The sequence below is a fragment of the Melospiza melodia genome, chromosome 9 (assembly GCF_035770615.1).
Source record: "Melospiza melodia melodia isolate bMelMel2 chromosome 9, bMelMel2.pri, whole genome shotgun sequence".
Taxonomy (NCBI): Eukaryota; Metazoa; Chordata; class Aves; order Passeriformes; family Passerellidae; genus Melospiza; species Melospiza melodia.
Window position 1 is genome coordinate 7,735,078 of NC_086202.1, and position 25,017 is coordinate 7,760,094.

The 25,017-nt window shown below is 39.2% G+C and overlaps 1 protein-coding gene across 4 annotated transcripts in view; it reads right to left on the reverse strand.

Annotated features, from left to right (window-relative positions):
• Window positions 1-23,758, reverse strand: part of ATRNL1 (attractin like 1) — a 428,637-nt gene extending 404,879 nt beyond the window's left edge. For all 4 annotated transcript variants that reach the window (XM_063163139.1, XM_063163138.1, XM_063163141.1 and 1 more), the window contains exon 1: window positions 23,403-23,758. In XM_063163139.1, coding sequence (XP_063019209.1) covers window positions 23,403-23,686 — 284 coding nt within the window. In that variant the 5' untranslated portion in view covers window positions 23,687-23,758. The remainder of the gene's footprint in view (window positions 1-23,402) is intronic.
• Between the last annotated feature and the right edge of the window lie 1,259 nt (window positions 23,759-25,017).

Genomic DNA, 25,017 nt, shown 5'->3' on the forward strand with positions numbered 1-25,017 from the left:
GAAGCAGAGCCCCTTCTCCCTTGAGTTTTCTGTCCAGAATGGAAGCCAGGCATGAGCTGCAATGGGAACACGCTGACCTGGCCAGCACAGCAGAGGCTGCACCCTCCCATCAATGAGTACTCACCAGCCTGGGGAGCCTGGAGTCACATCTGGAGTGACAATCACCAGGATCCAGCTCCTGACCAACAGAGACACTAGTTCAGGGTGATTTTGTCTCACTTTCCCACCCTCAAATACCTCTCTTAATAAAATTGCTACTTTTGAAACACCAAATCTTAAAGTTATCTGAATATACAAGACTGAGATGGCCTCTTGGAATTGCCAGCCTAACGTCAGTTTTTGCATTTAGTTAGAAAATAAGCTAAATCTTTGCTTACAAAATCACCAGGAATACATTTTTTTTAATCCCTTTACATTTTAAAATGCTTTTTCTTGAATAAGCCTAAGGATCTGAGTGTTCCAATTCATAGAAGTTCTTAGGCTGCAAATCCATTTACTAAAGATAGGATTATAGAGCACATGTGTATCATTTTACATACGATACTTTTAGGGAATTTAAACTGACAGGGCTGCTTTAAAAAGCTTTCAGTTGAAAAATGAGCTTTAAGGAAGTATTTACTCATATTTCTTGAATTTCAATACATACCCTGTACTATCACAAAAACTTGAAGGGATCTAAAAATTTTACTAAGCATAAAAATGGACACAGTCCTTGTCTAGGTTACTGTGGCGTAAATCTGCAAGAGTTGCCTGTTGTATATAACAGGGATACAGGACTGGGTAGTACAGGCAAGAGAGCTCAGCTGCAGAAACCTGTTGGAAGGCTTTCAACACTTTTAGGATGTAGTTCCACATATTCTTCTCATTAGAGAAGAGTGGTGTAAACACAAAACTAACATTGCACATGTCAGGAGAGTGAAGAAGGATCCTTTAGGTAACAACTGGGGCAACTGGAGAAAATTAAGCTGAATGACTTGTCCCTTGAGTGGGTAGCTAAATTGCAAACACAGATATTTAAGACACAAAGCATCAATCTCCAGAAGTGAATTTAAGCTACCAAGCAGATAATATAGGCCTGGGGAGGGGAGGAAACATGCCTTTTGGTAAGCTTTCCAATTCATTTTTATAGATTAAAATCTTACCTTTTTTTTTTTCTTTTGTATTTTGCACAGCCATTCAGATCTGTGCTACTCATCTGTTTCTGGATTTCCTAAGCATTACACTGCATAAAAGATTGATACATTTGCTGCATGTACTAGATCAGGCAACATCCCAAATGAGGTCAGTGACATCCACCTGCTTCAAACAGGAAAGAACCTCTCTAATATCTTGACACAAACAAACACTGGGACATATGAATAAGTCATATGGAAGCTCCAAGTAGCCACCTGCTATTCTACCAGAAAATAGGATGGCTACATATTGTCAGGTCTAAGGTTACCTTGCATAAGTGTCTGCACAAAAAGAATTTAACAGTTTTAAGCAGTCCCTGGTGATAGACCAGACCAGAAGGCACAGCTATGTCTCTTATGAATAAGGTTGAACAGAGCTGTATTCCATTCATTGATTTAAAAATAAAAGTTACCCATGAATTGAGTCAGTTGGTGAGGCATGGTAATCACTCATCAGGGAGCCCTCTCCTCAGCATTCACTACCAAGGATGCCTCTTGAAGGCATTTTTTACAAAGAATATCTGAATGACTAGTTTTTCCTATGTCTATATGCAGATTTTTACCTCTTGAACTGTGTACTCATATGACAATTTCAAAAAATAATTTTTCAGCCTTAAAGGTGCAAGAGTTGAATTAATTTACAGGGAAACCAATATACTAAGACTCCATCTCAATGACATCTAAGAGTTGCAAGAAATGTTAAATAACCTAGTGAAGTGTTCGACATTTAGGGTCACAGAGCCTTTTTAAAATGTTTGATTATCTCAGGAGGTGAATGAACAAGATTATTTAAAGACTTAGAAGAATGTATTTTAAAATCAGCAGCAAGAGACAGTTTGCAGACAAGCAATCAAGTTGAGAATGACAGCTAAAAAAGATAAAAAGTAGTTGTTTCAAAGGTTTTTCTACTCCTTAGTAGGGAAAATAGATCAGCTAGTCACTGCAGGAGCACTTAAAGTAGTTGAGAGTCCCAAGTTAAGACCAGTACCATGAAAGTCAAGAGAGAAAAAACATTGAAGGAAACCACACAACAATGAAGGCAGATCAAATAAAATGTCCATCTTATCAGACAGATCAAATCAAATGTCCATCTTATTAGAAGATGAATGTTATAATTTAGGTCAATGCTGAATGTCCCAGCTGCAACACTGCTGCACAATGGCCAACAAGTTCCCATCTCCAACATCTGCAGGAATCAACATGGAAAGAGGTGCCAATAACAGCATCTAGCACCTGCTGACTCACACAACCATATGTCTGCATTTGCTTTTCTCATCTCAAAGCCTTCCTTAAAAACTGTTGGACTAAAATAATTATAAATTGAACTCAACTATATAATGAAGTTCCAGAAATCCTAAAGTACTGCCTGTTTGGGGCTGTGACAAGCAGATTATGTCACAGATCACCTACAGGCTGCAAAGCTTTGCAGGTGCTGTTGAACCCAAGCTAATATGGCAATATTTCACCAGGATACTGTGCATTCTCTACCCAACACTGGTATTTCCAACAGGGAATTCTGCATGGGAAATCACAGGAAAAATACTTACTTTGCCACCCTATCTACCAGAGATGCTAAATTAGATGTACCAGGTGTGTTAAGTATTTAACAGTAAGACCATTATTGGAACATAGAAGAGCACCAAAATTTTTCATACTCGGCAAATTGAATAATTCCTCTGACTGCCAAGAGTAACTAATTAGCACATCTTAAGCCAGGATGTATGACCCTAAAGTCTTAGATATTTCCATTTAAATTTTTCATCAGTGACTACTTTTTTACTGCAGGGAAAAGAGAACAGAGAGGATGGAAGACTATTGTACACATGCATTATGGACTGGTATCAGTTTGAAAATCCATATGGACATAATAGAAAAGTCAAAGCAGCTCTACATACTCATTATCACTCCAGATGTAATTTGAGATGGAGATCAGTCACTGATTAAATTGTTACCTTTAATAACTAGATAAGCACAGAAATAATTCATCTTCACAAACTGCTGTGTAAAATACATGCTGTGGGATTGTAAACTTACTAGAAGTAGATATTATTTCATTGTTATTGCCAGTTAGAATGTGCTCTGAGTGACAGTCAGTATTCACATAAACTGAAGGATTTCATACTTTCATTTATGCAATTAATAATTAAGGTAATTGATAGAAGGTAAATAGGGAATATGAAACATGAGCATTCTAGTAGTATTCAGCAGAACTGAGTTTATTTTCTACATAGTGGAAATTTATGAAGAAATGGGGATGAATCTTCTGCTCTTTACCTTAAAGCATGAAAAGTACTTTGAGGTGGAAATTCAAGTCAGAATTAAAATACTGCCAACCCCCAAGTGAGGTTAAAATGACCAAAAATTCTAGACAAATCTTAAATTACTTCATACCTAATTACATCTTATAAAGCAAACTGAGTTAATGTGAATATAATCCATAAGTGGGTCAGCATTACCTCCTGTTCTAATCCCACTTTGGCTTTGTAAGAAATATATACATGACAAGGCAATCAACCATAATACCAAAACATCTGAGCTTTAATGTATAACACTAATTTCACCAGAGCAACAAGTTCCAGTTCAATTTCTTTTTTTAATAGCTTTCACACTAAGGAAATTTGTTAAATCATGTATGAGTACATATTTATATGGCTACAAACTTGTCCAAAAAATGGCAAAAACATCAGGAAGTGTGAGGCAACAGAAACAGCAGACAGCTCAAAACAAAGAAAGTGTTCAGTGATTTTGACTCAAGATGATGATGCAAAGCATTACCTTGCAAAAGCAAGGCAGCTCATGGAACAAAGCATCTTGAGTTGGATAATATCACATTTTTACTAGGAAAAAATTCAAAGAACTTATTGTCCTACCAGAACAGAGACAAGAATCTCTACACAAGAGCCCTAGGAAACAAAAGAACCAATACATTAACTTACAAGTTAAGCAGCAGGCACTTTATTATATCTATTAAATTATAGCATTTGTCATATTCTAGCAAATATTGTACCAAAATTTAATGCAAAAAAGAAGAGAATTAATACAATCTATTAGTCTAGCTTTTCATTATTCTATATTCATAGTTTAATCTAAAAATATGGATGTGAGGGGAAAGAAGAATAAAATGCATCATAAATTTATTAATATCTCACACTATCTTTGATAAAGCAACTATAAAGAAAATTACCATTATAAGAGGGCTTGATAATAAGCTGTGCAATTAAAGCTAGAAACCAATTTAATATGAGAATCATAATGAAACTAACAAGTTGGATAGAAATGGGGCCAACAGGTTGTGCAGAAGAAAAAAAATTAACCCTATATGGGAATTAATACTGGATAATGAAGTCAGTCAAAAACTAGCCTTAAAAATACACCTAACAATGATGGCACCAATGTGCTAATGGAATTTATTGATGGCATGTATTTGCTCATATTATTAGAGATTGCTATATCCCATGCAGAGAACTAGGTGATGGTAATGCTACACTAAGAACAGAGCAAATTTAGTAATTTAGTCAGAAAAGTCATTGACTTAGTGAGGGAAATACTTTTAACTAGTCCATTGGAGAAGGGAGATAATTAAAATAGCAAGAGAATGACTATGCCACCAATGGAACACTTCCAGAAAAAGAAAAATGATCCTACAGTGTGGGATTTCCAGAGATCAGGCAGTGATCCAGATGTGGGATTTCCAGAAGCAAGCAGGCAGAAACAGCATCACAGCACAGGAACCAGGCAAAGCCACAGCCAGGAAACAGAAGAGGAAAGATTAAACTGGAACAGAGAATGATATTTGAATGACTAGAAGAAATAAGAGCCTAGCAAGAAGACACTTGCTTATCCCAGCATAATGAAATCTGAGGCAAAAATATGACTCCATACATGAAGAGGACAAAATGAAAAAGCAAATGGGGAGAAAACAGCTCTTCTGGCTAAGTGGCTGTGCACACAAAAATGTATAAAAGAGATTGAACAAATTCAGAGTGACATTCCAAATTCAGGCAGTCAGAAATCACAGAATCACAGTATCAATGAGGCTGGAAACTTCTCAGATCATCGAGTCCAACCTGTGACAACCACCACCCTGTCAACCAGACCATGGAACTGAGGTCCACACCCTTAAACACCTCCCTGGGCAGCCCATTTCCATGCCCAAATGTGAGAGTCAAGAAGCTTGAATGCATTTATAGCATTTTTCATTACATAATACTGCCATTTCTCTCCACAGAGTTTGGGAGTAGGGCATAAAGACTTCAATAAATTAGTCTTTAATACAAGGGCATGCTTCTAAGAGATATCTGCTCAAGTTTCAAATTGTTCTGCAAGAGGTGATTGTAGGGATTTGTGCTGATGTTTTGTCCTTTATTTATTTTTTCAAACATAAAATATCCCCCCCACACAAATATGTCTCTGAGTGTAATGACGGGGAACCATATATCTGCCACATACAGATAACCAAGAATTTCTTTCAACACAATAATTAAAAAACCAGAAGTATACAATGTTTTCACACAGTTCTTAGATCAATAACTGATGCCTTTGCCTCTCAGTGTGCATGGACTAGGGTAGTAATCCTTCAAGAACTGGGGAACAGAAAAGGGAAAAATAGGAGAGAGATGAACCCTCTGCAGAGACGTCAGCAGCCAGCAATTTCAATCCCTCTGTCTGGTAACATCAGACAGAAATCTGGAGGGAAATGAAGATGATGGCAACTTATAGACTGAAATAGAGTAAAAGCAGTATTCAAGCCTAAATTGCAAACCAAAATGCTCAGCTTTGCAGTCCAGTCCTGAGGTAGCTATTCTTCACAGGAACCTGAATTTTTTTCCCCACTGCAGCTTGTGAGCTCCTCAGCAGCCTCACTCCCAGGCATCCATAAAAGGCTGTAATTGCTTGGATGAAGGTGGATGTCACATCTCCACAGACACATGAATCTACCTAGCTAACTCCTCAGAGACCCTGATGGGCAATCTGGGAGCACAGCTCACAGCAATGCTCTGGCAGTGATTTTATATTAAAATATGAGCCCATAAGGAGAAGATGAAACTCTCCCTCCTTCTCATTCCCACTGTCATTCAGCTGCACAGTGATTAGAGGCACTAGCCCCACATAAGGGAAGGTTTGCAGTAATCCTGTAGCTGTTCAAGTCAAAGAACCACCAGCATGGAGCCTCTACTCTCATGCAGACTCTGGATAATTCTGTTCTCAAGGATAGTTTTATAAACATAAATATAAAAGTAGATACATATATACATATGTATATACACATATACAGGCCTATATGGTTTAGAAAATTTTTCCTTTTATATGCAAGACTTCACCTTTAACTCGTACAAATCCCTGGTGCTTTTATAAGCATGCCTTTTTAATTAATCTCAACTTGCCCGCCTTCTTAATTAATCCCAATTTGCCAGAATGTTGAGGAGGCAGGCAAGTCATTAGAAAATAATCAAAGTGCTTGAAAAGGGGAAAAAAATAAAAAAGAAATACCAAAAAAAATACAATACTTCAGGAGCATCATCAGGAAGTTTCATGTTAAACTAAAAAATTCAGAAGTTGAGGCAAAAGCTCATATCAACTTTAAAAACACATTTAGATAATAAGAAATTACAATACTCTAGAAATGGCAACTATAAATTAGGACGTGGGGAGTCAATTTTCATTTATCTCACAAGAAATGCAACAATAATTGCTATATGCAATTTCTAATAAAGTCCTAGGAAGGCTGAACCATAATGGAAATAATAAAAGAAACTTAAAACATTTATGTTCATTCAAATTTCGCAGCTGTAGTATTTAATGTTGACCTTCAGTGTTGGTAATTTTCTTTTTCTATTTGTTAATTAGAACTCCCTGCTTCCTCCTCCATAAAGCCCAGACCTCTCTACCTCATTGTTCAGGGTTGTAATGTTTTAGCAGTTTCAGACAACTCCAATGTTCATCTAGAGAAGAAAAAAAATATTAAAATGAAATTACCAGAACATTGACAATAACTGGAGCATTATAAGTTAGAAACACATTTTAGAAATCCTAACTATTTTTCCTATTAATAATATAAGTAATAAATGTAATGTTACTAATAATAGTTCAGCCATTAATTAAATCTATCATTTTGTGAAAGACCATCATCAGTAGTCCAGTGATTCATACCTGCAAACTCATCCAGAGTGAGCACATTCCACTATCACAGAACTCCATTCATTTAAAAAAAACACAGCACACACACACAGGTCATAGCTCCAGGATTGGAGGTTAGAAATAATCTAAAGAATACTGTCAGTCTCCTAAATTGTGAGAAACTGAAATTAAAATAGAGCTCAAATGTCATTGCACAGTTTCTTTTCATCCCATTTAGGAGAGAGCTGAGGTGAGCAGGAGTCTTTATATGAGATTCACAAGTGATCTTTATATGAGATTCACAAGTGATTTATAGAAATCTAAATCATAAACAAAGCAAAGCTTTTTATTTCTGCAGATACAAACACCAGGGAGGAAACAGCTCAAAACACAAAACTGCAGTAGCTGAGGTGGAAAATGAACCTTAAAGATCAATGAAGTTTAAAGCTATGCTAGGAAGGGTGCTACCAAGTCTTCTGTCATTTATACATTTTTTTCCTGATATATAAATTTTCATTTACCATTATGATCTAGGTTAAAATGACTATTTGGTTCTGCATTTCATAACCACTCAATTGCTTTTATAGCTTAGTAACAAAATTTTGTCTTCTCCTATCTGTTAATTTCTGGTGCTATTTATGTTTCCTCCCCTTCTTCAATCCACCTCCCCTCTCCCATTAGATTATGCAATTACATCTATTTATGATCTAATAAGCTGTTTCATCAACAAATGTGCAACACAGCAATATGAAACAAATTCATAACCTCTCTGCTGATTTATAGAGCAGTAAAAAGATATAGGAATAGAGAGCATATAATTTATTGTAAAGGCAGTAAGAAAACCTCTAGAGCATTTTTCAGAAAAATTAAATTCTCAAACTCCCTATCACAGGGCAGCTTTTAAATAGGGACAATCACTAAATACTCACTTCAAAGCTTTCAAAAAAAAAAATCAATTTGATGATCATTATTTTGCAACAAAATTTAATGCAGACTCACAAGTGAGTGTTATCCATTGCAACTTGGTCTGTGCAGTGCTTAAAGAACAGCACAGTTGTGTATGGGAACAAAACATAACCAGCACATGAAAACCCTGCCTGAGCATTTGGTCCAGAATAAAATAAACCACAGCTTCTTCTTAGGCACAGATGGGCAAAGTCCATCACTCTGAAAGGCTGGTGGTGCAGAGCCACAGGACTCTGGTGAAGACCTTCCCTCAGCCTTTGAGCTGGACAGAGAAACCCCCTCAATGGAGATCTTCCAAACAGAATGAGAACCCTTGGCTGGCTCCTTCTGCCAAAGACACCAAAGATGGCAGTTCCACAACACAGACAGCAGAATTCAAAGTACAAATTTATATATTAAAAAGCAATGCTGAACAATCTATTGGTCTTCATAAGCATCGCTTTTTTACCTGTTTGGGTTTTGTTTGATTTGTCACTGCTGCTGTTTTTCACCACTACACAGACAAACTTGAAATCCTTGGAAGATGCTCAGTGACCACACATTCCAACCAGAAATGCCCCTCTACTTATAATTAAAAGCTTCCTGATTTCTTGCTTTAACTGCTGATATTTGTTGGTGAGATGCATTTGCCAAATGACTGAATACAAAAGGCCTTTCTACTCATACAGTCATGCAAATTCAGTCCACACAACACAAGCAACAAAAGTCTGCTTCAGACATGGTCCTAAATCAGAAAAAAAATGCACTTTGATAACATTTTTGAACACTTACAAAAGACTGCCACTCAATTCCTACAACATCAAGTATGTCTAGTACCAATAACAGAAAATATTAGTTGAGGAATAACTATCTCCCCTGACACCAACAACTTCAGACATTCCTGACAAATACACCACTACTGAGCAATGCAGACACCAGGTTTTTTTATTGAAAACAGAAAACTAATTATTAAGATGCTGCATTAGTTCAGTGAAACAACAGAAACAGGCTTAAATAGCTACAGAATCAAATACCCAGATTCTTTACTAGTTGTACAAAAACACCTCCACACTTACTCCATTTTTCCTCCTACCTCTCAGCACATAACTCTACACCAAAAAAGTTCATCCTGAGCATTTTTCTCTGTGATCTTTAACAGAGTTTTTAAATTCAAAACTCAACTGCTCCAAAATAATAGTCACACACTACAGTCCAGTTATTGGTTTGCTTTTTAAGTGCCCATTGCACAGTAAGATTCTGATTTCTCTTCTGCATCCAAACACAGCAAGGCTCCCAGAGATTTCATAAGAGCATCTCTTCTTATTTTTCTCAAGAATCCTCTGACAAGGATAAGCTAAAAATATTTTAAGAGAGGAGAGGGAATTCTACTTGAACAAAAGCTAGCATTTCGCTTTCTTCACATGGATGAAACATGTTTTAGGAGAACATTCCCTTGGACATCTGTAACTCAAGCAAAATATTTGAAATCACAACCCTAACTAAAAACAGAAGGGGAAATAATTACTGAGTGCCATACTAACATAATTGAATTCATTCAGAGGAGAATTGTTGGTAATATAAAAACATTCTTAGCATGAGACAACACCTTAACAGCTTGATTCTAAAAGTACCAGGACATAAAATACTGACCCCTAACAGTTCATTAGGTGAAAAGATTATTTCATCAACCTATTTATATAATTTAAAAATCTCTCTAAAAGGATTGATTCTATCCAGCCACACAAACTCCAAAAGCATATGGCACAAACACTGATTATCAGTGTAATTCCTCCCTGGTATCCTGATGGTCTTTCACTGGGAATTTTTTTTAATTCAGTTCACTGTAATTTTAAAAGAAAATTAAATCAAACACAATAGGCAAAATAAATCAGTATTCTAAAACTTAAGGCAATATATATGCACACCCACACACATTATATATTTAAAAATCTGCAAGATAACAACCATTTCAGCACGTATCCATGAGGGACACACTTTTGTCATATATACATAATTTTGTAAGAGTCTGATTATCCATTTCATTCTATGAGCTTCCTGAAGTTTACCTTCATATTAAAGAACAAATCCTAAACAGATGAAATACAACAATTTAAGATTACAGCAAATGAAAGTCAGACCGGCAGTCTACTTTCAAGTGCAAAATTATGAACAGCCTCATTACTCCTTCTTATACCATAAATATTAATTTAATGGAGAAAATATAAATTTAACATAATTTTAGTTCCTTATATATTATTATTAACTATTTTATTTTTAATTAAGTAGTGAATAAAATATTAATTTTTTATCCTACAACTACTGCCAAGTCCATGCTGGCGCATGCTTTCATAAAAGTTAACCTCTCCACAAAACCAAGAGCTGTTTCCCATCCTGGATCAATTACAAGCCCCAAATCTTACTCTGTGGACATCCTCAAATCTCACCTGCTTCCACAACACTCCTTACTTTGCATAGAGTGACCTCCTTAGAGAGTGTTTCTTTCAAATTCTGCCTCGAGCAAATTCTTCAGCAAGTACGTGCAACCTCTGAACCGAGCTCATTATCCACACAGCTCCTGAAAATTACTTTCTGAACAAGTCTATTTCCCCCTCCCAAACCTCAACATGATTAATTAGATGAACAAACACTCAGTATTTCTGATCTGCAGACATCATGCACACACACACAGCTATGCCATTTTCTCTTTGCAGCTCGAGCGAATAATTTAAGAGTCAAAAATCGGACATGCACACAAAACCCTGAAGAACAACACAGGCAAATTGGGACTAAGTATAATTCAACATTAGGGAAAACAAAAATCCTTCAGATTGTCTTAAGCACAGACAATTGTTGCCAAGAGAAGTTGTGGACTGTGTTAAAGACCAGGCTGGATGGAGCTCTGAGTAACCTGGCCCAGTGGGAAGCATCTTGCCCATGGCAGAGGGGCTGGAATGAGATGATCTTTAAGTCCATAACAAGCAGCAGGTCAGATTTATGCAGCCTGGAACCCAAGTTAGCACTGAAATCAAGTGCAGAGATGTCCTGAACTGTATCACCATCTTATGCTGAGCACAAGCAGAAAAAGAACCACCTTGTGCCTGTGTGTGTTGACCAGTAAATGCAGCTCCTCCTGCACTGCAGCAGCCCCACACAAACCTGCTAAAGCTCAGGTCATAATTCCCTTCAGAGCCATGGTTTGCAGGCTCCCAGGCATTTCATACAGGTATTCACAGCATTTTCCACTTTCTTGTGGAAGCAATGACAAGATCTTTTAGACTAGAAAAACCTTAACTATAAAGCAAGAACGTCCTACCAAGAAGAACATAATGTGCAAAGAACAGAGAATCCAACAAGAGTGATCAATGTAACTCTTAAGAGCAGAAACACACAAAAAAAGGCATCCTATCATTTAAACTACATGACCAGAATACATCTACTTCCTGAGTTTGCATATAATCCTATCTTAGAGTGCCACATGAACTCGGCCAGCCTCCTCAGTACTTCTGGTCTGTTAAAAAAAAAAAAAAACAAAAATAAAACAATGGAAAAAAAGGTCTTAATAGAGATGACAACCCCAAAAGTTGCTGCTACTTAAAAAACTGTAGATTTCTAAACAGAGGATGCCTGCAAATTTCCTTCATCAATAATGTAGGGGTTTTTTTAAAAGCATACTTTCAAGTAGCCCCAGAATAAGAGATATCATACACTGAAGTCTAGGCCTGCAACAGCATAATTATGAAAACAAAGAAGAATATTTCTTCCACTAAAGATCAAGTGTGACTATGCTCATACTCACCAAAATTTGCATATTTATTTTTGTCATTCTCCCAGCCTTGAAGCACAATAATTTTTATGCACATCCAGTGACTTACAAAAAGGAAAGTTGTAGATTGCAAAGTTACAACATAAACTAGAATATCACACATTGCACAGAGCTCTCCTGGATCATCAGAAAACCAGACTACAGTTCAATTTCTGTATTTAGTAGTGAGGACTAAGGTTAAGTGTGCTCTTCATCTGCTTTGGTTTTCATTAGCAGATGGAAATAAAAGGACACATTTATCAGGATGATTAAAAAATAGTGACTGAAGAGCTACAGGTGATGTGTGAAAAAGAGCTGATCAGCCACAGGGGGTTTTATTAATAACAGGTAGGACTTTTTAAGATTTTTATTCAGCATGAGCTCAAAACTCTCACAGCAACTCAAAGGAAAATGTCAGAGGAAGATGCTCTCAAATTCCATTTCAGTGTAGCATTGCAAGATTTCATCATACTAAGAGAAGCTAATATGCACTGATCTGCTTTTCAGTCCAATTGCTACTTAGAAATGCAGCCAATCTAAACTGGAAAACCCACATCTAACTTTTAAGGAATATTCTGCATACATTCAGCTGTCTGTCACTTCAGAGTTTTATGTTAGAGAACAGATTTCCAAATGCCTACAAAGCCCAAATACAGTAAGTACACTTCAAGGATGTATATAAAATTGAAAATAAAATTATCCAGCAATATTGCTGATGATGAACACATTTTGTAAAGTTAATACATTAAGCTGTGGCTTGTTTGTTCCCTGTCTCCACCCTCTTTAAAAAATGAAAACCAGAGATCAGCTACAAACTCATTCCATCTTTCATGTCTTGGGTCCACCTTTGCAAGATCAATTCTCTAAGTACCCATCAACCTCTAACCTACACTGGCATTTATACCTGCATTAACAGAGGCCCCCCTTAATACTTACGGAATGACACACAGTAGGTGTTTGAAACCGTCCCTGTAAAATACCATCATGAAACTCCTCGGTTATGAATAATATATAAATTATAATTTTATACATACATACATATATATATGTATGTATGAATAGTAAACTTCATATTCTCTCTTACGCTACAAGTAGAAGTCTCTGAGAAAACACAGAACTTCAAACTATATTGTATATTTGCAAGAAAAAAATCCTGTGCAAACTGAAGACAATTCAGTCTTCCTAAACTGAGGACTGATACAGACTTACAGAAAATTGTTTTCATTCAAGGTTCCATTTCAATTCAGCCACTTATTTGTTATTTTACTTTAGACAAGCACACAAATTCAGGTTTCTTACATGTAAAAGAGCTCAAAAAACTAAGTGTCTGTTTCCCATTCCCAAGGCCATTGTGACAAGCAGCTACCCAGTGCTTAAATAAGATATCCAGGTGGAGTATGATACAGATGAGTGGAGGTAAGTCCTTCCTTGAATATAGATGGGGATTTTTAGCCCTGTGAAAGCTAAAATAGTATAAGCACTTCAGATGTTAAAAACTCTAGAAAAATTATGCCATTTTTAAAATGTTAGTTTAAAATAGATGCTTGCTCCTACAAAGTGCTACAGTACTAAAGTGACTGGGGTGGTGAGGGGTAACGGGGTGTGGATTTTAAATACACATATTCTGATTTTAATAATTATATCAGCATTAGGGTTTAGAAAACATCTGCAAAAATATTTTCAAAAATAATTGTCTTAATATGATAGTACAGTAGTGCACACAAGTGCAAATCTGTATGTTTTCAAAAGCAGCCATTTGTTTGTTCAGTATTTTTCATTTTTCAGGATTACCTTCCAGCTCCTGTCCAACGCTGTGGTTTCAGTTACCTACTGGAGAAGACTCGTGACACAAACAAAACAGATGTGCTGATAATGAGAGAAGCACAAATGCACCCAGCTTCATTCCAGCAGCTCTGGGATGCTTCCCATGAAACCTTCAGGGTTCATTTCCCTCTCCCCACGCTTGCTTTGGGACGCCCTGAATGCAGCACATCAACATTTGATTAGCAAGAGTCCTCCAAAGCATCTTCATCAACTGGGCTTGCACACACCAACAGGACTGGGAGCTGTGTTTGGGTTTTCCTTGTGAGAAATACATAGCTTTACATACACACACTCTTACTCTATAGATTATTAATAAAAAAAAAAAAAAACAAAACAAACAATTAAGGGTGCAAATTATCCTACAGTTGGATTAATCAGCATTTCAGTTTTACTAATAGAGCTGAAATTATCAAAATATTCCTTTATAGAAGTCAGAATGTATCCAAGTCTTCTTGAGTTTCTAAAACCGAGATTAATTAACAAGAAAATTAAACTCACCATATTTTAGTCACTTCTATCCATTACAAGAAGGAAAGTACTTTAAATTGCAGCATGATTGCAAAGATACTTTCCTGAGTAATTTATCTTTGTCCCAGGATTGTGGGTGGCAATGAAAGAAGCCCATTTGTCTTCTTGTTCCACTGTGTGGTTTGCTTGCACCTTGAACAAAGTTTCTGCAAAGCTCACCAGAATATTTAGAGACATTCTAACTCCAGATCTCCTCCTAGGATTTTGACCAAAATCACTGCTGCTCATATTATACTGCCACAACTGGTAACAGACATTAGCTAAAGTCTAGTCCTTTTGTGACATAGTCAACATGAACCATTTTTTTCATAGGAGGCAAGTTATCAACCCTCAAGATAACAGAGAAGTGGCTGAAAACTCAAACACATGGGAAAAAACAAAAACCTGTACACAAAAATACGTGTCTGTAATAAAAAAATCTACATTTTAAGACTGGATTCTGTAATAACATAAATGCCATCAACCTACAAATTAGGAATGTGTGATTCCTTGATACTGGCATAGGAATGAAACTGCTAATGTAGAACACTGTATTCCTACAAGTAAAGCAGCAACTCTTCAAAATACCCATCAAGCACTGCAGCATTTTGCAATATTATGTTTGTAATATTTAATCCAGGGTTAGGGGTTAGGTCTTTGGGAATATTCTGAAACCATATCTTATCAGTGACAGCCAATTACAATTTTTTTCCAGTGAATCTATAATATGAGACTATTATTCTGCAATAATACAGACTGCCAGGTTTTGCTCTATCTGACCTAATGAGGAAGTGATTTTTCTCATCTGTTTCAGATACACAGCATAGTTTGGACAACAGTACTTCGTGCTCTAATATTTATCACATTCCAGGAACAAATGCAATCTCTAACATTTTATCTAGCTTATTAGCTGAGCCTCATGGGTCACCTCAAGTCTTGTAAGCTTACAGGAAGTGTTATTTCCTTTTTACAGATGAAAAACTGAAGCACATAAATTATCGTAGAAATCCATAAGAAAATGCAGACATTGAGTGTCTGTCATCTTGGGTGTCTGCATCCAATCTTTAAGTAATTCAGTACTTGTTTGGTTGCCAGGTAATCCTAGAATACCCTGGATTCAAAACTCCCTGCCCAGTTCAAGGTTATCAGATATGTGCTGCTTAAAACTTGGAAATATTCTACAGCTAGGTTGCTTTTAAATACCACTAGCATGAACAGAGTAGATATTTTGCCATCAGAGATGGAAGCAGCCCATTTTCATCCTTAGCTAAGAAATATAAAAATACTGATTCAAACAGATCCTACAATCCATTTCTTACAGATGACTAACAGCTTTAAATTTTGGAAGATAATGTCTCATAGAATTTATTTTTTTAATGCTGTTGCATTAACAGAGTTTAAGATGCTTATCCTGGAATATTCTATAGCTGGTGGCCAAATTATTTTTTAGAGGTCTAAAAACATTTAGGTTTTTCTCTATGGAGCAAACTTAAATGCAGGTCTTGCACCTTGGGAAGGAACACTAAGTAAAAAAATGTGTTAAGCTTAGTTCCATGATTTCTCAGTAAAGTCTTGATCCTCATGGAGCTCTTGAACCAATGCAATACTTTTTCCACTCATTAGGTTTTTAAGATTTAGAGGACAACCTATAAAACTGGTATGAAAATTCCCACTGCTCACTCACCTCCCATTAAAACATCTATTTTGCTTACAGTTTACTGGTTTACTTTTATTACTGTTAGCAGCTGCAATTCACTGGAGTGTTCATGTTTTCAGGTATCATCATCATCATTTATTTCTCCTCACAGGAACTTCGTAGGATGTTTTTCAGGCTTAGACTATACAGCAAATAATAAATTTCATAGACATTGACAGATAATTATTCTTCAGTACTGCAGGAGTTCTCCAATGCATTTTTGTTGTCTAGGTAGTAATGTTTCAAAATAAGGTCTTTTCTCAGCAGCATTTATTAGGATGTGTAGGAATATCCCAAGGGTATTCCTGTAATATCTCATATTTACCTCCTACCTTTTCTGCCTACATTTTGATACAATTAAATCAATTTCTAGTGCAGTGTGATAGACTGAGTTCTCAAAAACTACTCATTTTAAAAAGATGACATGAACTATGGCAATGCCTTCCAAAATACAATCATCATGCCTTCCCCTTGATTAAAGGAACTAAGAGAAACACGGTGTGAGACTAAATTCATTTGCCAAATTAAATTTAAAACATTCTAAGAGTATTAATGCTATAACCTGTACAGCTATTCATGTATTATTTATGGATAGATTTAAGCATGTATTGGTATAACTGAGTTTTTCACCCACCCATAGCAATGGCAACCAGCCTTTGATGCTGTCTGAAGGGCTGGCAGGGTCATCAACCATCTGTTCCCACACTTCTTTGCCTAAATAACAAATTGCTTAGCTGCAAACAAACCAGGCTTCAGAATCCACCAGCCCTGCAGACAAACCAGGCTTCAGAATCCACCAGCCCTGCAGACAAACCAGGCCTCAGAATCCACCAGCCCTGCAGACAAACCAGGCCTCAGAATCCACCAGCCCTTGCCTAACTTGCATTTGGTTTCACTCCTATGGATGGCTGCAGATTTACACAGAGGAAGGGACACTATACATAATTAATTTTCTACTGCTTTGAGGGGAGATGAGTGTTTTTAAAAGGGCACAGCTCCATCCCAAACGTGTTTGCAGCCCCACAACTCCCTGTCATTTGAACCAGGGGAGGATATTTTCAGTTCACAGGCTGGTTGGAGAAAAGCAGGGCCTCGATACTGAGGATGCAGCAGCTCCAAGAGGATTTGGAGGTAGAAAATCAGAATGCCAAGCTGCACAGGCTGCAGCTGCACAGCAGGAGAAGCTACTCTGCATCTACATTCTACCAGCCAGACCATTACCAAAAGCATCTAGTTCTGGCATTCATAGCTCAAGAACACGGATAAAATAGGGGAGGCTGTAAACCAAGAGAGCAGTCAAGGAGGGAAAAGTTTGTTTTATGTTGAGACAACTCAAGGAACTTTCCATTCTCAGTGAGGAAAAGGTGGCCATATCTCCATCTGCACAGGCAACAGAGACCTCTCCTACTAAAGGTTCTGCAATGAAGACCTGACTCAAAACATGAGAAAACAGGGTAACTAAAAGAGAGAAAAAATAAGGTAGATTAGATCTGTCTATTAGCAATTCCTACATTTGTTTTTCTGGTTATAGAACACAGTGAGGATAACTAGCAAATGAAAGGAGTTTGAAAGGCTGTAAGGGGCTTTGAGTCAGTGGAAGTGTTTTCAGACATGTACAGATGCTTTCTAAAGCATGGGCTCAACTCGCACAGGAAGGAATTCAGAGTTAGCCTAAAGCCTGCAAAAGGCAAGAGGGAATAAGTAATCAGAGCTCATCTCTGGTCTTCCCTATAAAACCCTTAAAAACCACTGAAATGGCTACTGATGCAATTGTATTGTTAGGACAGTGGCCGGACTCTGATTTTAAGGGTATTTTCCAATCTAAAAGATTTCATGTAGCAAGTATCAAGCAGACAATAAAACACGTCACAAAATTAATTTTTTAAGTTTGCAAAAAGATTGCTTTTCTTTCAAAAAGCACATTTCAGTGCAGACAGCTTAGCTCAAGAGGCATTTAAAATGGTTTTATGGCTCTATGTTTAATGTTTCTACATTCAAAACAAGATTTAAAAAACAAATTTGTTCTTTAGAAATCAAAAATATCTTTATAATATAAGCTATAATTGTATTCTTGAATTTTAATATAGACAGAGATAAGAAATCATATTAAAATAGTTTTTCAGAGCACCATAACTAAAATAACTTAAATAAAGACCACTTGATAAGCTAAAATCATAATCAATTATGCTTTTCCAGAGGTTTAATTTTACTACCATTCACAAGCTGAGTTTTAAAAAGGCAATTTGCAGGTGCAAAATCTCACACTCAATTGCACTGATGTCAATAAGAGTAATTATTTCTTGGATTAGATACAGGCCACTCTGATGACAAAGACAGTGCTGCAACTTGTAGCATGACTCAGGGATTTCACCCTGTGAAACAGAAGTTGCACTTTAATGGTGATGTTGTTTTACTTTTAAGTTCTGGAAAACTAAGTCTGGACCAATTCTAAAAGTAACAAATTTTTTCTCCTATCTACACCTGCTGATGCTGCCAACTCCTTTGGATCAGCAGGAGCCTTATGTAAGTGAAGCAACTTGAGGAAACTGAGCTAGCTTTAAAAAAACTGGCTGGGAGGTGGGGAGATCTGTTCCTGTTGATACTTTTCAACTCTCAGCAGGAATATTAATGCTTACATAAGAACCAGCAAGCTGTAATCAAAGAGAAGCGTGAAGGATAAAGTCAGCCCCTCTCACAGCACTCTGAACTTCAGCTGGCTGCAGCTAAAGCTAACTCCTTCTCTTAAGATCTCTTCTTACACAACATTATCACTCATTTACAATCTGCAATTTAAGGACACTTTCTTTGCATGAGTCATTCTGCAGACAGCAGAATTCAGAGTTTTAGACTGAAATAAGGATTTTGCATGGAATAACAAAATTTGATACCCTTCAAACATTTCAGTTGGGAATGTATTTGTAGTTAGAAATTGTTCTGTCCTTGAAGAATGCAGAATCTTTTCTAGGAGCTCTAAAAATTAAGGAGAGCATGCAGGAGGTAATGTCAAAGTACAATAAGAACATCTGGAGGCAAGGTTTAATAATCAAACAAATCCATTTGCTCTCACTCTCTCCATAACAACTGCATATCTAGGACTAGGTAAAGCAGATTAACTGAAGTGTAGGTCCTCAAAGGTGCTCACCTGTCCTCTTCTGCTTCATTACACTTCACACTCACAGCTATCAAATAAATAACCATAAACCTCTGAAGGCACAACCTAATTTTTCAAAGGCAGCACATTACAGTGGGTATTTCCAGTCCACAAAAACTTCAGAGGAAGATAAATTCCATGCACAAAGTTTTCTCAAGTGCTGCTCCACAAACCAGTGCAAAGCAGAGCACGTTTTGGGAATAGGGAAACTTTTTGCTCCAACCTGGAGGAATTTTTTTTTTTTCTTCTAAGAAATCATTCTGTGAGTAGCAAAACTACTGAAACCTGTTTTCCTGCACTGCTGCATCTCAAGACTATTGACTTTGACATCTAACTACATAGAAGCTGTGACAGCAGTTTTCACTGCAGTTGGGCCATTCATAATGTTTGTGTCCCTGAACTCCCTGGAGCCTTGTAACAGAACTGATTTAGGCAGCCCTTCCCTCTCCCTTCTGCCCAAACTTTACCATCAGGAAAAGTGCAACTGACCAACCAATTCAAAGGCAAAGAGAAGGAGAAGAATGAATGGCAGATGTAGCATTAAAAGCATCACTTCTTTAATAAATCAACCTTGCAAAACAAAACCGTACACTGCCCTTTAATGCTTGTGGTTTAGTTTATACCTGGAGAACTGTGCTGATTGAAGCTCCCTGCTATAAAAACAGAACTTGCTCACACACTGGCTTTCCTACCTTTCACCTGGCAAAATTACTTTGCCTTCTCTTTTTATAACTAAATTTCTCCTTTTTATTTTGGTTTAAAAAAAAGATTTTGCATTATTTCACAGTAGAGGTGAAGGGATGGAAGGGGAAAAAAGGTTGAAAGATGAAAGTAAGTCAGAAAGTCAGAGCTGCATTCAGATAACCAATCTGGACAGAGAGTAAAATAATTTACCACCAGGCAGACACGAGGCCTAAACCTTTCTGAATAGTGACTGACAGGATTGTGAATGCCCTGCAGTAAGAATAGCAACATCTGCATTTTTACAGATTTACCACAGGCTTCACAATAACAAGAGTAAATTCAAAACTTGGTAAATAAGAGAAATAAAATGGCAAAATGGTGCTAGACAGTCTCTTGGCCTATTTCCCCACCCACCCACCTTTCCTTCATCCAGTGCAGAGCAACATTTGCAAAGCAGTTTATTTACTCAGTAGTTCTCCTACAGGGAAAAGGCAAGGTTACCATAGTATTGTCAATTAATTTTGACACCTGCTTACGAAGAGTGATCAATTATTTTTGATGTCTCTCTGCTGTGTTGCTGTTTCTCAGTTTAGAAGAGAAATAAAACAAAGGCAAAAATACTACACATCTCTCACCAAAGAATTAATGGTCCCAAGACACCCTCAGGCAGAGCATTTCTCCTCTTACCACAATGTTCCAGGTACTTGCTAATGCAAGTCACTCATTCCCAGAGAGTAAAAACAACGATACCTCACTTACATGAGAAAAAGGAAAAAAATCTTATTTTCAAGTGTTTTAAGCCTAGCCTTGAAAATCTGCTTTTTCTCAAATACTGTAGTGACAGGTTTTATACATGTCCAATTTAGGTCATTAAAAGTTCAATTTACATCTTGGGTAACAGGGACACAGGCAGGCACTTCAAACAGCTGCGGCTTGGAAAGCCTGTAAATGTTTAGAGTAACACACAAGGTTCTGTTAACATCTCTGCAGATCGTATCTACAACCTCCCAACTGGCTGTTCGTGCAGCTCCAACAGCCCAACACACTCTTCAGCCTGTGCCATTCTGAAACGATCTTCATGATAATCCTTAATGACACAAGCATGAGTGATGTACACCCGGCAGGAGCTGACAAAGCCCTGCTGCAAAAGTCCAGCCTTGGCTACTTAAGGGTAAAAGCACATAGGAAATAAAGGCAAACGTTCCGCGGCAATAAGGCAAAGCATCGGTTGCCACAGAGATGGGGAAGGTCTCTCATCACCCAGCCATCAGGCAGAGTAACATTCTTTTGCCAACTCTTCAGGTGGAAATACACGGAGCTCATCACCCATTCCACACCCATCTGAATTAGCAGGATTCAAAACAGAACCACTCCGAGCTGCTGCTTGCAGCAGGGTAAGACACGTATCACATATTTCGCTCCATCCCCAACTCCCAGGGCTTGAAAAGCTTTAAATCTTAGAGTGCTTATTTTCAGTGCACAGTATACTTTGCTTCCAAGAATGAAGATTAAAGATGAGCTGTCAAAGACACTGCTATGAAAAGTGTCCTCAGTAAAAAATAGCTCTCCAACAGCTTACTCCCGTGAGAAAAATCATAATGCAAATGTCACTGTCACTCCTAAAGCTAAGCATGTAAAAACACAGAAGAGTTAATGAGAAATCTCTTCCGATTTCACCGAAACCCCTAACAGCACTTCAATTAAACACTGTGTTAGCTCAGCTCAGGAGAGGAGCCCTTCCAACACTCAGACAGAACTTCCTCTAGGTGGGGATGGATTATTAACTTTCCACCAGAAGGGAAAATGTAACCACTGTGCTTCCTCACTTGACGAACACAACCAAGGTTAAAAAAAACTAGATTTTTTTAAAAGATGACAAAGATAATGCCTGTAAGGACAGGATAACGGCCCAGTAACAACTCAGAGAATACACTCATTCACAACAAGCTTGGAAATTTAAGAAATTACCATTTACTTCGGTCCTGGCACTGTTAGGGTCTGTTATGAGTAATACAGACTAATAAAGGACACAAGTAATCTCTTTATAGCCAGGAAAGAAGAGCTCTGCAGATCCACACACAAAAAAGATTCACCTGGGCCTCCTCTCATCACTCTCCATAATCAGCCCATTGTTCCACAGCAGGACAAACCCCAAACATCCAATTCACACGTGCAACAAATGGCCAACTTTAAAACCTTATTACCAGGGTCATAGGCAAAAAAAAAAAAAAGAAATGCAGTATATTTGCCTTATCTTAGTTTTATGGCTAGGTTATAATCTTACTGCTGCAATATCCACCAAATACCAGTAACTTGGCCCTTTCTCTGCACTGTATACCTCATTTCAGCCAACATGTCTGACTTCAACCGCTCCTTAACTTCCCAGACTAACAAGTTACTGGATTTACTTTTTGTTTATTTAGGAATGAGTGAGCTAGTATTAAATGTTTAAAAGAGATGTAAATTGTACAGCTTAACTTCAGTACTCCAGAGAGAAAATCTGAATTTAAACACAATTTTAAAACAGACAGTTATTGATATTTAATCTATAAAAAGTAGTTTCCCAAAGACAGAAAGAACTTGACTTCTCCAAGACACAGTGTCACCAATGTATTGCTATTAGTTAGATATTAGAACACTTTCTAGCTATGTATGTCAACATACTTAATAAATGGAGTTCCTGCTTATAAGGGGTGTTTTACAGGGAATGAAATGAGATGCCCTGTCCAAGATTATATAGCGAAATAACAGCAAACAGTATTCTTCACAGCCAGTCTTTACACTGATACCAAAGGGGGCGGGAGGAAAGTGACAGCCCTATAAATTAAGTCTTCTTTCCCACTCCATAGAGAAAAGCAAGTGTCAGGGTAAGCTTCCTTCTCACTGATCAATGACTCGGTATCACAGTGACTTTTAAGAATGAGAAGGTAGTTAGACCTTGACTGAGTACTCCTTCCCTCGCAAAAATATGTTACAGTTTCCTATTTGCCACTCTCTCCTGCAAACCTTGTCACCAGGGATGTATATTTCACTCAGTTGCAGTTGTGTTGTCCTGAATGAAACTGACTAATGCCCACTTCGCTCAAACAACTGAAAGAAAGGAAGGCTGGAAGGAGCTAAACCTTTCACTCTTCAGGAGGAAAAAGTAATTAAAATCCACTACTAATCCTTGTTCCCTGGACAGCCCCATGAAGTGCACATGTCATTTCCATGACATTTCCAGAAGGGACAGCAGCGACACAGCTTTAGGCCGATTTCTCCCGTCTCTCAGTTCCCATGAAGTGGAGCAGCCTATTTTCAGCGATAAGTCAGCCGGAGCTGTGTCCTGTTCTCTTAAGAGCTGGAGGAGCCTATTTTATCCATAACTTCTGCCACATACTTCCACCACACACGAACAAAATCATAGCAGACACGAGCAAAACAAAACAAACAAAAAACCGCAAGTGAAAGTGACAGGAAAAGGATGTAGGGATGAGAAGAAATTCACAATAAGCAGAACCTTACTTGAACCTGCCCTGGCAGTGTTGGCACTGGTCTCCCACCCAGCCCTGGTCGCAGACGCAGGTGGAGTTGACACAATGACCCGAGAAGCAGGAAATTTTGTCGCAGGACTTGGACTGGGACACCTGGGCATAGAGGGCCAGGTAGAGGAAGCCGTAGAAGAGCAGCCAGCTGTTCACATCCAGGAGCGAGGCGAAGCAGCAGCAGCAGGCGGAGGGGAAAGGTCTCCAAGCGGCCGGGCCCGCGGGGGCAGCTCCCGCTCTCCGGCCGCCGCTGCCCAGGTCCATCTTGGCCGCGGGGGCCGCGGGCCGAGGCGCGGCCGGCGATGGCAGCTTCCCCTGAGGAGAGTTAATCCAGCCAGGGAGATTCAAACCCCCCGCTTCCTCCTCGCCTTCCTCTCCTCCCTCCCGACCCCAGCGCTGCCTCCTCCGGCCCCTTTCAGCCCTCCGCGCCCCGTCACTCCCGAGGGGAAGCCCGGCAGCCCTCAGCCATCCGCCCCTTCTCCTCGTCGTCCTCCTCAGGGCTCATCGCTCCCGTCTTCTTCCATGGAGGAGGAGAGCTGCCTCTTGACCTTGTGTTTTCTCCTCGCCAGATATGCCCCCACGGCCGCGCACACGCCACCCTGGACCATGTATCCCGCGGCTCCCCCTTCTCCTTTGTATCCCGGTGCCCGCGGCACACACGCAGCGGCGGCGAGGAGGAGCGAGGGAGGCGGGGGCCGCCGTCCTCTCGCCAGGCAGCCAGCTGGGAAGTGAGGGCGGCCGGGCCCGGAGCCGCTACGGCATCGCGCTCCGGCGGGGCGGGGAAAGGCTGGAGAGCTCTTATCCCCGCTCCGTTATTAGCCCTGCGGGGAAGGGAGGCGGGAGGCAGCGAGAGGAGGGTTAGCAGCCCCTCCGCGTCCCAGCTGACAGCTTCCAAGCAGCCATTTTTAAAGGCTAATTGTCACCGCCGCTCGGAGCCGCCTCCCGCCCCTCGGCCCGCGTGGATCCGTCCCTCGCTGGGAGGGGGGTCCGGCGGGCTGACCGCCCCGCCGAGGCTCCCGCGGCCGCCTCTGCCGCCCACGCTTCCAGAACGGGAGCCGGGGGGAGCTGGAGCGGCACCGGGCATGGAGCAGCAGCGGCAATGCAGACCAGACCCGCGAGACGAGCCCGCCCCGTCCCGTGCTCCTTGGCGGCCCCGTTCTCCTGGCAGAGCGGCCGGAGGCTCGGATGTTCCCTGCTCTGCTGCCTTGGTTCCTCTGCTCGCCTCAGGTCCTGCAAAGTTCAGAGGCACTTTGCCTTGAACTCCTCCCGGCTGGTAGCAGGAGAGATGGCACAGCTTGTTTGGGGAACCTCACCCTCCTAAGGTTTGCTCTGTATAGAAAGTCACGCTATGAAAAGCCAGAGTCCATAAAGGAGACAGAGGAGTCCTGCAACTTTATTCGAATAAAGGAAGATAGGTTTTCTCTCTCGAGGTTTCGCAGGGCGCAGGCTCCTGTTATCCTGAACTCCCGGCCTCATGGTGCCCTTTCGCTTTTCCCATCGGCTGAGGCACTAGGAAGGTCCAGCCTTCCCGAACCGCTAACCCACATCCCCCCTTGAACCTGTTATTGTACCCCAAAGTTCAGAAACTCAGGCTG